General features: G+C 35.1%; 1 protein-coding gene across 2 annotated transcripts in view; it reads left to right on the forward strand.

Annotated features, from left to right (window-relative positions):
• Positions 1 to 15,654, forward strand: part of kynu.L (kynureninase L homeolog) — an 82,914-nt gene that overhangs the window by 24,245 nt on the left and 43,015 nt on the right. For both annotated transcript variants that reach the window (XM_018235750.2, XM_018235751.2), the window contains exons 3-5: positions 1,081 to 1,201; positions 5,075 to 5,157; positions 11,942 to 12,003. In XM_018235750.2, coding sequence (XP_018091239.1) covers positions 1,081 to 1,201; positions 5,075 to 5,157; positions 11,942 to 12,003 — 266 coding nt within the window. The remainder of the gene's footprint in view (positions 1 to 1,080; positions 1,202 to 5,074; positions 5,158 to 11,941; positions 12,004 to 15,654) is intronic.

Here is a 15,654-nt window from a genome sequence, read left to right on the forward strand (position 1 = left end):
GCTCCTCCTACAGTACTTCTTATAAAATAAGTAGACTGTTGAGCTTTGGTATACTGGAGTGGATTGTTCATGGTTTACTAGTTTCCCAGTAACAAGTTTGGTTTTCCAAAATGTTCAGCCATGATTCATATTATTTAAGGTACCTAATAGATTTTTGTCACAAAATAACACAAGTTAAAAGGCTGGTTGTTTGCTTTCCTTTGAAATTGTGATATCCTTCCTTTGATTTTTTTCTGATATTTCCTCCAAAGAAAACACCAACAAATACAAATATGTCCGACCTATTAATGCAGTCTAGTGAAAATTCTTCTCATAAGATAAAACCATTTGGCAGCTATCACTCAAATATATAATGTAGACACATCAAACAAAAGAATGCTCTTATCACAGAGTCTACTATTGTATTTTTCTTTTTGTTTAGGTATCATAAATAGACTCATGTTGTTTACAGATAATGGAATATGTTCCTAGTCACTGGAAACAATATTTATGAAACAGACCCTGAACCATACATATTTTGAAAATAAGGAGTATGGTGATTAGTTTGAAAAGTAACATTAATAAAACCCGATGCAATATTTTAGAATGATATTATTCCAAAGTATTTATGAAACAGACCCTGAACCATACATATTTTGAAAATAAGGAGTATGGTGATTCGTTTGAAAAGTAACCTTAATAAAACCCGATGCAATATTTTAGAATGATATTATTCCAAAGCCTGTCATCCAGAAATCTCAGAATTACTGGAAGGCCATCTCCCACAGAGTCCACTTTAAGCAAATACTCCTAAAAAATAATTTTATTTTTTTCTGTAATAATAAAACAGTGCCATATACTTGATGGTAACTAAGCTGCATGAATCAATATTGGTGGCAAAACAATCCTATTCAGTATAATTAATGTTTAAATGATGTTTAGCAAATTTAAGATATGGAGATTCGAATTATGATTAGTAATCATGCCCAAGTAAAGAAAGCATCTATAAGGTGTATTTTACCTCTGTTGTTACTGTTATATTATCTTAACTAAAATTCTGCTGTAAAAAATATTTTACACAATATGTTTAATTCATTCTAGCTGACCAGTCTTTGGTTAATGAAGAAGATGAATGTGTATACTTTTGTGGCAACTCCCTTGGTCTTCTCCCTAAGACTGTTAAAACCTACATTGATGAAGAACTTGACAAGTGGGCAAAAATGTAAGAAATTAACAGTATAAATATTCTCACTAAACTAAGAATGTAAAGAATGTTCATGTGCTCACTTGTTATGAATGTTTGCTCCCTGCAAGTTGATTATCTACATACGTTTTGTTTAAATTGCCTACCTAGACTAACTAGAATCTGCATACCATGAAATATATTTTTTTCTGCAACTCTTGACTATCAATTTATGTTTCCTGTTTGTTTTAATACCACAAGGTCCACTGCATGATGGTCTATGAAAAAGAGACTCAAGAGACCTTTAATAGCCTTATCGTCTAACCAAATTTATCACCAGTTAAAACCGGCTTTTGTCCAGAACTAGGATCACAATAATTTGTACTGTAATGACATCTAAAAACCCTTTGTAATGACACATCAACATCAGTGGTCAAGCTGATTCCAGGAAGGGAGAAGGAAATTTATGAACAAATGGGTGCCAGACATGAGAGAGCGCAGGGTCCAACTCATTACAATCTTTAAATAAGTAAGCCCATTAGCAGCACTTAATGCAAAACCAACAGCTGCTTTCTCTGCATTCCCTTGTGATTCGAGATCTAGTAAGTGCTAACAAGGAAAGCAGAGGTGAAAGGCGTTAGAACTCATTAGCAGCTTTGGACATTTCATCATTTGTAACAAAGTTGTATGTATTATGTGGGTTCAGTCACATGGATCAATAATTGTGATGACATTTTTTTCAGGAACAAAAGGGAATATTAATAAGAAAAACCTATCCTTCTTCTGGAATGTGGGACTTTACTAACTACAGTACATGTAATGGTCCAACTTTCATTTCCCTTTAATTTATAATCACAGTTTTGGCTGTGGTTTTGTGACTTATGATTATAAAGTACAGCATAGGGGATGCTGCTTTTCTGCTATTAGACATATTCATAGTTTGTAACTCTGGAGAAGACACAAATATATATTTATATATTTATATATATATATATATATATATTTATATATATATATATATATATATATATATATATATATATATATATATATATATATATGTATGTATGTATGTATATATATATCTACATTTATAAAACATCACTCAGGGACGAGACTTTGCACTGTGGGTAGTTTTCATTTGTGATTTAAATCAGTGATTCATCCAGATCAGTAAAACATCATTATCTTATCATGCCTACAGCTTGGTGCTGATTTATCAATTTATTTAGATTGAACAAGGGACATTGTTAGTAGGTTGATAACTTCTCCTCTTTTTAAAACTTTCCTGACTGCAACTGAGCACTGTTGCATTTATTCTATTTCAACAATAATAAATTACAATTTTAATCATAATTAATAATAATACTCATTAAAATTATATATATATATATATATATATATATATATATATATATATATATATATATATATATATATATATATATATATATATATATATATATATTATGCAAAGGTACTCTTGGGACTTGTTAAACACATTGTTTCAACAGGGGTCATTTAGGACCACAAGCAAAGTTGTGGTCATACTATGTTGCCTGCAGTAAGTTGCATGAAAAATACCCTTCATTAACCCTTTTACTAACAGAAGATATGGTAGATTTTGGTACTTTTAATACCAGTTTTTGAAAATGGTGTGCTCTATTATTTTAGGCACATTTCCTAGGAGGACTTTTAGTTTACCAAGGAAAATTAGAAAACAGCATCTCTAAAGTGCATTAAACAAACTACCACACTTTTGTCAGTTCATGCCTGCCTCCTATTAAAAATTTGTGCAGTTGCACCTATTGATGCAGTCGGTCAGGGCAAATCTAACACACTTTCTAGAGCTACACAAACTCTCTAGCTACCTCAATAGAATCATTACTAGACAAAAAGTTTTAACAACAAAACCTGATAGAGACAACAGGTAAGTTAACCCCTACCATTGCTGAACCAAACCATTGCTGACACTTAGGGGCACATTTACTAAGCTCGAGTGAAGGATTCAAAGTAAAAAAACTTAGAATTTCGAAGTTTTTTTTGGGGTACTTCGACCATCGAATAGGCTACTTCGACCTTCGACTACGACTTCGACCTCGAATCGAACGATTCAAACTAAAAATCGTTCAACTATTCGACCATTCGATAGTCGAAGTATTGTCTCTTTAGAAAAAACTTCGACTTCCTACTTCGCCATTTTAAACCTATCGAGCATCAATGTTAGCCTATGGGGACCTCCCCCATAGGCTTTCTAAGCTTTTTTTGATTGAAGGAAAATCCTTCGATCGATGGATTAAAATCATTCGAATCGTTCGATTCGAACGATTTTTCCTTCGATCGTTTGATCAAAGTATTTGCGGTAAATTCTTTGACTACGATATTCGAATCTAAGGATTTTACTTCGATAGTCGAATATCGAGGGTTAATTAACCCTCGATATTCGACCCTTAGTAAATGTGCCCCTTATTATTGTCATTTTAAAAATATAGCCCATGAACGACTTTAGCCCTTAAAATGTCCTTCACATTGACAAAGCTAATTACAACAGTACCTAAAATCAGAAAGATGACAAGAATATAAAATATCTACATAGTATTTTTAAAAAGACTGCAAATGAGATAGGACACATGGTGCTTAATGCCAGCAGCAAAAATATCATTATCTCAATTGATTATACTAAACTACGCTGCCTGGTTTTAAAACTAGATTCTAACAGCAGTTTGTAACAGTCATCTAATATGTACAATATTTACACTAGAATATTGCAAATTGGGTTGCACAAACCATGCTGTGGATTGATAATTATTTTTTTAGCAGCCAGGGCTTATTGTGAAGTTTGATAATAACCTAAAGATCTTTGTATCCTTTAGCATATTTTTCATAAAATAATAAGAAAAAGTAAAGTTCACGATATTTCTCAAAGGCAAATAGCAATGCAATGCTGCCTGTGAAACAGATCTTTTAAAAATGGAAATTACAATTAATATCACATGAATGAAAAACATTCACTAATGCTGTACCAAAGAAGTTTAGACAAATAACGCACAGACACCATATTTTCTGCAGAGACAAAGTTTACTCCTTTTATTGTGACCACCTGTTCGTCAGTGTTTTTGGGGTATCAGAGAAGTAACCCATAGTTGTCAGTCAATGTTTAACTTCCCAGTGCAAGATAAGTTTCCACAGTAGTCTGTGAGCTATTCTGTGGTATTTTGACTAACTAAGAGACAGGATATTTTGGATTTTTTTTTAAATGAAAGCATGTATAATATATCATATGTAAGTCAATCCGGACAAAGCCCTTACTTTTGCTTTTAGTTCAATCAACCTAGTGGAATCCATTTTGGAGTCTTCTGAAACAAACCTAAATAACATATCCTAATTTAAAGAAGGGATAGTTTGGGACTGTAGATTTATAGTATTGAATGAACCTGTAGAGACCAATAGGATAGAAAATTTTGGATTATGTCTTTAAAATAGGGCTATGTCATGGATAAATGGTTTTTTTTTGTAGGAGCTGGATTACAAATACCAACCTTACATACTGTATAATAAAAATCGTTTTTCTATATGCCATTAGTGGTTATTTGTAATAGAGATGTCATAAAAAGAAAAAATTCAGGAAGCCCTGTGCAAGTTTAGAAATGTAAAAGCTTTTTTGTAAGCAGACATGAGCAATGATCGGACAAAGCTACCTTCAGATGAGAATAATCAAACTCAATGTATTCAGGGTAAACTCATATAACTTTCTCCTTGCTTCCATAGCTTCTATTTATTGAAAACATAGTCACTGTATATTACAATATTTAAAATTATTTTATTATTGAGCAATTAGAACTTTTAAAATATATGCTTCCAAAAAAGATTTATTATGTTTGTGCATAGAACTATAACTTTTTGTATTTATAGGGGAGTTCATGGTCATTTTACTGGAAAACGTCCGTGGGCTTTATGTGATGAGTGTATTGTGGACCTTATGGCTACAATTGTAGGTATGTTTGAATGCTCTTATTTATCTCGAGATGAAGCATTTGCTGTTAGGTCACACAATTGTTTTTATCAAATTGCTTGTTACAGTCTTCTATTGATCTTCCCAACACCTCATTCATCAATTCTATACATATGTGGCTTTAAGATTTTGTTAGGGGATACACCCCATCTCTGGAATTCTTTCTCATGTTCCATCTGACTTTCTGCCAATTTCTCTGCCCTTAAATGGAATGTCAACCCCAAAAATATTTTATTTTCCTGATAAAAGAAAACATAATTCCAAGCAACATTGTGATATACATTCAAGTTGTCTATGGTGTTTAAGTTATTTGTATATGTATTTCTATTGAAAGCAACGTTTGTCCTTCAGCTCAGACTGTTGATACAATGTAAGACAAGGTTACTGTTTAACAGACCTGTCTTTGTTGAGGAACATTGTTAAAAAAGTTAAAAAAAGTTAATAAAGTAACAACCAGGAGTAAAGCAAATGCACTTTCAATGGCAATTGCTTTTACAAATAAATGTAAAAGTGCTGAAATGTTCAATAAATGTATATTGGAAAGTTGCTTGGAATTATGTTTTCTTTTATTATATATAGTTATTTTATGAATGTAATGGTTTTTCGCTAAATGTACCTGAACAATATTGTGGCGGGTTGATGTTTCTGGTACAGTGGAAACAAAATTGAAGCAAGGCAAGTATATTCTTAATAAAACATTATATAGCTTTCAAGAAGACAAAGTAAAACAGAAACAGAGATTTAGAAAGCAAAACAATCAGCCTATAATTTTATCTAGTTGAGCAGCCATGTTAATATAATTTAAATGCTACCAGGTAAGCACAACAATAACATTTATTCCTCTCTAGAGTGTATATTACCTATTGTTTTCAAATGAGATGTAACGCCATATCAGGCAATTTGACTATTTTTATTGTAGTGATCTTCTCACATGAGAGAAATATCAATAGATGAACAAAAAGAGGGTATATGCAATATAAATATGCTGCTAGGTATTTTGTCACCAGTCGTATTTTGCTTAAGTGGCAAGTGGGGCTCTTTCTGAAATGTGATTTCTAAAAATGTTAACAAAATAGGTGATTTTGAGATGTCCCCCCCATAACTTCTTCTTATTCCACTTCTACCAGAAATAACAGGATGTTAATAATTTGGAGCTCCCTCAAAATTCTTTCCATCCTTTCTCATATCCAACCCCCCAGGTCTTTGTGTCTTTGTGAGAATTTAATGTGCAAACAAGTAGTGTCTTAAGATGTTCATATTATCCAGCCAAACAGCACAAAGGATGCGTAGAGTAGGGACCAGTAGAAATGTCCGATTCACAGTGTCCGAGGAATCAAGAGTGTTCATAGTTGATTTACAGGCAAAAGATCAGGGCATAGTAAAAAATTCAGAGTCAAAGCAATCTCCGAAACATCAGTGTGATGATGTCATGCCGCAATGACATAAGTGATCGGCCACCACCATCTTGAATGAGACATACCTGGGTGACACATACCAGATTTGGTCAGGGAATTTCGCTAATTCTTTTTTTTTTGGGGGGGGGGGGTTGGAGGAAATGGTGAGAAGCATTCATGCTATCCTATATTATTGCAAATAGCCTAACCCAATCTGGAGATTGAGTTCTGGAGATTAGTAGATCAGCCTTTGACCTGAAAAAAAAACAAGAGTTATGTCTGATTATCAATGTCAATGGCTAATTATGTTAATTTACATAATGGGCCAGATTCAATTTAATGAGAAAACTTATCTCATGAAAACATAATAGAAGCCTATGGGGAAATTTAGAATTGTATTAGGAGGTATTTCATTAATAATCAAATCTGGCCCAATATCTCTCTATTCAAACTACAGGTAGATTAGACAGATTAATGTAAGGCCAGTCTACTTAAAGCCAGCCTTAATTGCCTCACACTGCAAAACAACCATTTTAAAAAGTAAATTTACAGAATTTTTTTTTTTTTTTATACTGTTTTTGTCTTAGGCCCTTGAATATATTTTCCACCAGTTACTTTATACTTTGAGTTAGCTGAAAAGGATATTTCTAAGGTCGTTTGCGTGAAATAAAAAGTTTCCAAAGCAAATGGATCACTGTAATTCCCATTGTCACTAAAACTGAAGATGAACGTGGGAAGAGACTTTTAAGTGCTGACTCCCAGTATGAGGAATAGAATGGGCAAAATGGAATATTGGTTCAGGGTTGCCAAAAAGCTGATTCAGCAGAGCTCAGAGCTGACACAGAAGTGTAATGATGAAGTGTGTATGCAAAAGGCAAAGAGCATTTAAATTAGAATGATTGGATTACTATTCATTAAAATACTATTTTGTGATTTATAAGGCACTATGCAAAGCCTGAATCAAAATCCAGCCATTATTAGTTCTGTTCCATCATTCAGCTATTAATCATTCCTAGCGCTGAAATGCTCCTAACTTTAAATGACATAAATTCTATAGATACAAACTTAAACTAAGTTTTCAAATAAACTTAAAGAATAACTGAAAAGTGTGATAAATATTACTGTGTTAAACTTAACTTGATGTAACAGCATGGTGGGTCCCTCGCATTTTGAATTTGGAGATGAACTGAACTTGATGGTGGGTTGGGTTCAATTCTACAAACCCAAGCCATAGTACAAAACATTTGCTTGTTATGTACAGTATAAGACCATATACTGTTTATTCTGGTAACATGATATCCCCAATCCACTCACTGCCCTATGCCTATATTGGCACAAGGGAAAAGCTATGACCTCCTCTTGTTATGCCACTGACTTTACCCAAATGTAAATGTTTATTTAAGGTAATGTAAATGTATAATTAATAAAAAGGGAAGTACAAAGATGAGAGAGAGAGAGAGAGAGAGAGAGAGAGAAATGCAAAGAAAAGTTAAAATAAGAATAATTTCATAAGGGAGAATATGGTAGGAAGGTAGAGAAAGATATGCTGGAAAAATGCAAGAGAAGTCATTTAGTCCAGAGCTTGACTATTTATAAACTGAAAAAAAAATAATATTCAATTGAAACTTGTGTCTACACATTATTTGGGTTGTTAGTAAATCATCCTAAATCATAGTTAATTCTACTCAACATTATTTATACAAAAATTATTTCCCCAGTATATTGGGAGGCTCATTTACTTAAGGTTGAATTTTAGTGTTATTATAGCTTTTTTAAACCATGATTAAACTCTCGTCTCTAAAATCACAAATGTCATGAAAGTTATTAAAAGATCTGAAAAAAGTACAAACCCCACATATTTCATGAACAAACAAAAAAATGTATGAAAACCTCTAAAACCACGAATGAATGGCTGATCTTTGCAAGAAAAGAAATGTAACTTCCACTGACTTCTACATGACCCTGACAGCTTTTATTTGCTGTTCTTTTGTATTTCTAGAGTTTATGGTTTTTACACTTGATAAATTATGAACAAATCATGCATTAAGTAACTATACGAAAAATTAATTAATTTCCACTAAAAAGTGTGATTCAGAGAAAGAATGTTTTAGAAATCTTTATAAATAGGCTCTTTGTGTGTCTCTAGCATTCTTTTCAGTTTGAGCTAGAATGATACACTTACATCTAGAGTACAATTTTGTTTAATTGTTTTCAGGTTTATATAAATGTCTGGATTTTTAGGATCTCCATAAAATTTTGAAAAATTCCCTTGCCTTTATGGACATCTAAATGACTCCATCCCATCTGTAGTTTGTATTGAGCAATATTGTATTTTTGTCAGAATTATTGTGTGCCCTTTCCCATACTGGAACAGCTTTTAAATCTGCCTGAATATAGTTACATATTTAATTTGGGTTGAAAAGCTTTCTCAGCGTCTGCATTCCACTTAACCATGACTGACTTTAGTCTTTTCATCAGGTCAATCAATGTAACTGCTGTGGTGCCAAAACCAACCATTCCCAGGAATGCTCATACCTGCTTTTTAGGGGGGGGGGGCAATTCTGGACAGCATCTATCTTATTTAACTGGTGTTTACCTAGCCCTCTTCCCACATTGTACCCAAGGTACCTTGCTTCTTCCATACCTATGGCACACTTCCCTGGGTTCACCATGAATCTTCCTTCTATCAAGGAGTCAAAACTGCCTGGACTTTAGGCAAATGGGACTCCCAGTCACTACTAATGATGACAATGCCATCCAGGTAAACAGATGTGTACCTCTGATGAGACCTCACAAGCTTGTGCATTGCCTTTGGAACATAGCTGGAGCTGTTTGTAAACCAAAGAGCATTATCCTAAATTGAAAATGGCCATCTGGAGTGGAGAAGGCTGTTTTCTCTTTTGTTACTTGGGTTAGGGGTATTTGCCAATACCCCTTTCTGAAGTCCAAAGTGGTAATATAACTGTTTTCTGAAATCATTGCAGAATCGCAGAGTACCATTGGGCTTAAGTACCAACACGATGGGGCTTGACCATTCACTCTGCGACTCTTCAATGACTCCTAACTCCAGCATTTTTTTTACCTCCTCTGAGACAGCCTTCCTGCAAACCTCTGGAATGCGGTAAGGCTTGAGACACACCTTTTCTCCTGGCTCTGAAATTATGTCATGCTCTATGACATTAGTGATCCCAGGCAAATCAGAAAAAATATCTTTGTTTCTCTGCAGAAACTAACTTACTTGCTGGGTCTGGGCTTTTGAAAATGCTGTTGCCACGAGGACACTGTCAGCACCAACCTGAGACTTAAATTTCCCACTAGCCAGTGCCAAAACTGGTTTTCTATCCCTCCAAGGTTTTAACAAATTTATTTGGTAAGGCTTTCTCTTACCAGGTTGGTGACCCTTACAGTTCACCTCGCCCACTTTTTCTGCAATTTCAAATGGGCCCTGCTATCTGGCCAAGAATTTGCTCTCTACCTTGGGGATCAACACTCCCACCCACACACCCACCTGGAATTGCCTCACCTTAGCGGACCGATTGTATACCCGGCGCTGAGCCTCTTGGGCACTTTGCAAGTGCTCCTTAACCAGCGGCAATCCTTTCCCTCATTTGAGAGACATACCCCAAAACACTTTTTCCCAAGCCTCCTTTACAATATCAAGCAATCACCGGGGCCTGTGCCTGTAACCCATGGGAACACCCTGTGGACGCCTGAGGCACCTTGTGAATGGCGAATAACAGAGCAGGTAATAAACAATCCCATGGGGAAACCCATTCTTGAAAACATCAGGAACAACTCACGGGCAATGGCTTTAGATGAGGCATTCCTTAAGGGAACAGCTTCCGGGTATCAGGTAACATAATCCAGAATCAGACGACATACTGATGCCTTCAGGCAGATTTTACCAGTGAACCTACCAAGTCCATGGCTATACGTTTGAATGGTACCAGGTAGGACAGGTTTTTACATCGGACTTTAAACCTGGCCAGTAAAACAGGTCTGTGATTCACGCTTCTGTCTTCTCTGGCCCCAAGTGTCCACTGGGCTGGTTAACCCTCTGGTGTTTTTAAGACCGTAAAGATGGCTCCGAATTTATCTGGCAACCTCAATATATCCCCTCCGGCTTGTGTATATATATATATATATATATATATATATATATATATATATATATATATATACACAGCAAAGAAGGAATCCACTCTCTCAGGGATTAAGGCAGTTATGTGAACAAACAAATATTGGACATCAATAATAAAGTCCAAATACTCCGAAGGTCAAATACAAATGTTCGATGCTCCAAGGGTTGAATGCAAATTATCCAAAAACTCCAACAAATGTACCACATGGGTTTCTGCCTTCCTAATCTGCTGGTCCCAAATTTACAAATAAACATAAAAGAAGGGGTGCACTCCTATTGTGTAAATATGTATCAGCACCTTCCATCAAAGAAACATATATTGCACTTATAATTTAGCAGAAAATGATTGTTCATTCATGGAGACAGCACTCCATCACCCTTGAGAAAGTCAGGACATGACAAAACATGTTGGGAACAGATTTAACATACTTTATTGAGATTATAGTAGCCTTGGATTTTATGCTTGTCTGAGAAGTCATTTAATCCATTCTTATAGGTATTAATGAAACCTGCCATCGTAACCTCACTGCCCTTACCATGAAAAATTATTTTGGGATCCCCTAGTATACAAACATACAGTATTTCCCTGTACTAAGTACAATTATTTAGGGTCAAGGGTATAATACCCCTTTAAGAGATGCTGCTTTAAGAATCAGTAATAAATAGTTCCTAGAGATTTCCTACAACAGCTGCAATATTTATTATAATTTATTGTGTTGAAAAACCACAAACAGATGCAAAAGACACCTCTGAGTAGAACCATAGGCACATTAATATATTTAAATACCCTCCATTCACACATGCATATCTTAACATTCCTACACAGGACAAATGCCCATTGTGTTACATTCTAAAAGCAAAATTATTCATTTGGAGCTAACATTCTGATTCATCCATTTTATATTTTAGATTTCATTACGGTTCCAGCTTTGTTTCAAACACCCTCTTTCAGATGTGTTTAGAACTAAAGTAGAATTTTTACGAATTCAGCTGAAAGATAATGATAGCTATAAATCATCCACCCGTTCCCAGCAAAATGCAGCTACTTCATTATCTTTTTATTTCTTACACCAAATGAGGGGAATAAATTGCTTCCAACCTTTATTCCTGTGAAATATTAAAAAATATGTTTACTTTTTTTTTCTCTTTTCTATTCAGTAGTTTTCCTATTAACAGAAATTATTGGCTAAAAAAGGAAAATGCTGAGTGTCCAATATTCTATCATTCTGCAGGTGCTAGGAAGGAAGAGGTAGCATTAATGAATGGTCTGAGTGTTAATTTGCATCTTCAAATGGTAAGTTTCCTGTCCCCAGCAATCCATTGTCTGTGTTTAGCTGTAGATTAGCTTGAAAAGTGACAGAATAACTAATGAAATACGTTTTTTAAGACTTAAAACTTAAAGCCTCAGATAAGGCGATTACTGTGTAAAATATTTTGATTAGGAGTTTTATAATGATATGCAATAATTATTTGTATACACTCATATGTAATGGGGGGGGTTAGCTTCAGTGGTTCATTTTTTTTCTTTGGAGGGCAGTTTTTGGCCAAATAGCAATGATCTTCTCATTTGAATTTAATGAGCAGAACTGAATACAGATAAAGCTGCTCCCCTATAAATTTCCAGTTTACAAGTCCCTCCTACATAATCAAAGAGGAGGCATTCACTGACTATTCACTAGGTTAAAGAGGTCAGAAGAGAGCTCCAGGCAGTAGTTCAATAGCAACAATATATAATATAATGTTTCTGACAACCCCCTATTTTTCGAGGGTATTAGAACAAACCTTGAACAGTCATTTGTAGCCATATAGCCATGTAGCCATTAAACAAGCACAAAACATGAAAGGTGATGATTTTTGGTAAAAGGCTACCCCATATACAATATGTCCATGTCATAAATAGATTATCTGATAAATATGCTAGTGCATACAGGCATGGTATTGTCTATCCAGAAAAATCCCAGCGTTTTTTCTTATGGTGACTTTTTTTGTCCAATGTCAGAGTGTTTTTTTTCTGTTATGGAGACTTTTTTCTCCAAATGATTAAAAGTCAATGGGCGTTTTTACTTATGGGCATTTTTTCGGGGCGAATTTTCTGCAGCAAATTTTTGGCGAAAAAATTTGCACATGGCGAAATTTGGAATTTTCTGGGAATCCGTGGCTGCCTAAATAGATTTTTTGACTTATACAAGTTTCCAAACAAATATTCATTATTCAGCCTTATATGTGTCTATTGCCATGCAAACATATATTTTTATATGTCATGACCCCCCCCAAACAATAGATTCCTTTTATCTCACCACCCACACATACCACCCACCATACACTTTTACTGTATTCACACTCGTTCACACCAAGTATGTGAATTTTCTGCATTATTATAACACTGAATATTTTACATATAATCCATAAATATCCATTTACCAGGTATTTTTATGACTCATGCTGTATGAATCTTCTACATACAAAAATGGATAATTAATAACTCATCTGATGGGCCTAGTTTGTTCATGCACATGGTCAGAACACTGATACAATTTATTAACAATAATTATCTTTTTCATTGCCATTGTTATTAAAGAGATATACTCATTGGATCACCACCACCACTGAAAATTGCAGGGTAGACAAAACCAAATATTGGTTCTACCAGCTTTTCTTTTGTCCTTTAATGTTGTTGTACAAAAGAGCTGTGAGATTTCAATGACTGTGTCGAAAGAATTAATGGCTCCCTCTGACTGGTTTAGCCCATCTTAAATGTTAGCCTTTCTTTCCCCTATCCCTTTCTATTGGCTGACATACAGCTGCAGTGTCGCTAAGTGCATTTTAAAGTCAACACAATATGATACCAAGGGCTGACTAAATGTGTTACTGTCTCAGCAGAATTTGCTACATATAAATCACTTGATTCCAAGTTTTTTGAATGTTAATTAGATTCACAAGCTCCTCTCTTCCACAGAAACTCAAAACCAGGACTATGTCAAGCAAATTGTTTCTGACATTTTTTTATTCTAAAGCTTTTAGTGTATTTGAAATAATCCATCATTCTTCTGTCTTAACTTTCATTTGTTGGACAATATATATGTATATCATCACAACTCAAATTGTATCAAGTTGTTGGTATATCAAATTATTTTGTTGCACATACGTAAATAGATGTAGTGATGTTTAAAGTTATGAAACAAGCAATGCAATGGTTATTGTGTAATATAATGATATTCATTGTTCATCATTGATGAATAGAGCTGGCTGGGGACTTTGGAATGGGCTAGGGCACATGAAAAGCAGAAAGCCTTTAATATTAAATTCCACAGCCTCAAATCTGCCTTTAGCTGATCATTCAGCCTAATAAACATGTGAACTTTTGTGTGTACTGTTGTCATCAATCCAATAGGCATAGATTGCTCAAGGGGAACTGCATGCGGAATGGAGTTCTCGGAACTTGGAGCTGTATGTTTTTGATTTTAGGATTTGGTATGCCCCAGAAGTAGCTTGATAGGTTTTGATGGGCATTCAAGCTTACCGTTTCAAAACCACATACAGTGGTGGGTGGCCTCTGGTGCATTTTTTTATGGGAAAAAAGATCCCCCGCTCTCAGTCTATAATACCCTCAAATGAGTAATCATGTCCCCCTCACAAGCATCTTTTTTTCCAGGGAAAACAACCCCAACCTTGACAGTGTACCATCATAGTTTAAATTCTCCATCCCTCTATCCAGTTTAGTTGCACATCTCTGCACTCTCCACAGCTCATTTATATGGTTCTTAAGTACTGGAGCACACAACTGCACTTAAGGTGAGGCCTTACTAGAGACCTATAAAGAGGTCAAATTAGGTTTTCATCCCATGAGTTAATGCTCTATTTTGTAAAAAAAAGTACTTTATTTGCTTTAGTGGTCATTGAATGACATTTATGTTATTTCTACTTGCTACGTGCATAACTTTGCAGTTATAAACACTGAACCTCATTTTCCAGTTTGTTGCCCAGGTTTCTTATTTAGCCAAATCACACTGCAAAGTGGCAACATCCTGCATGGAACATATAGTTTTGCACAATTTAGTATAATCTGCAAAAATAGAAATGATTCTTTGAATGTCCTCCTCCAGGTTATAAATAAACAAATTAAAGATCACAGAACCAAGCACAGACCCCTGAAGTACTCTACTAACAACACTAGATCAATTTGAAAATGTTCCATTTACCACCACTCTTTGTAACCTACCCATCAGCCAGTTCTCTATCCAAGTACAAATATGTTCCAGGCCAATATTCCTTAATTTAACCAAACCAAAATTTGAGGAGGAGGCCCACATAACACAGAAACCCCTAATATAACCTGATGTATGAATAAATTACATTTTCTATGCATTTGCTATTTTCTATTCTCTTGGCACCATGTTAGACCTGAAGAAAATAGGGAAACCGCCATTTGCAGAATATGGCATCCGGTAGCCGATAGATCCCACTAGGCCGTTCTGGTAAAACCATTTTAGACCTCAACGAATCCTGCAAAATTATGCAAATAGGTTTGGCAATCACAGATCTAAACAAATGTTGTACCCTGGCATGAATACCCTCTGGTCATGGACCTTTGTTTTCCTTTACATGTTCAAGGCTCAAGTTGGTTTCATGATTGTCAAGTGTTAGGTAGGCGCTGTGGAGGCAGGTGGGGGAAGGGTGAGTCCTTGAGGTAGAAGCTGTATATGCCTAAGGGAACATGACAAGGGAAGAGCATGACCAGGGTGACGAGGGCATAGAATCAGATCACCAGTCTTTATTGGTGATTATAACACAGAAGTAAATTTAATAGGTAGATAAGTTGGGACCAGTTATAGAAACAAAGGCTTCTTAGTTAAGGCTTAGTTGGTCAGTCGTGATGGGCAAATTTATTTGCAGGCATGGATTTGTGGCGAATTTCTGCACTTTGCAGGAAGTCTGGCACAGGGTT

Source organism: Xenopus laevis, chromosome 9_10L (genome assembly GCF_017654675.1).
Source record: "Xenopus laevis strain J_2021 chromosome 9_10L, Xenopus_laevis_v10.1, whole genome shotgun sequence".
NCBI classification, from domain to species: Eukaryota; Metazoa; Chordata; class Amphibia; order Anura; family Pipidae; genus Xenopus; species Xenopus laevis.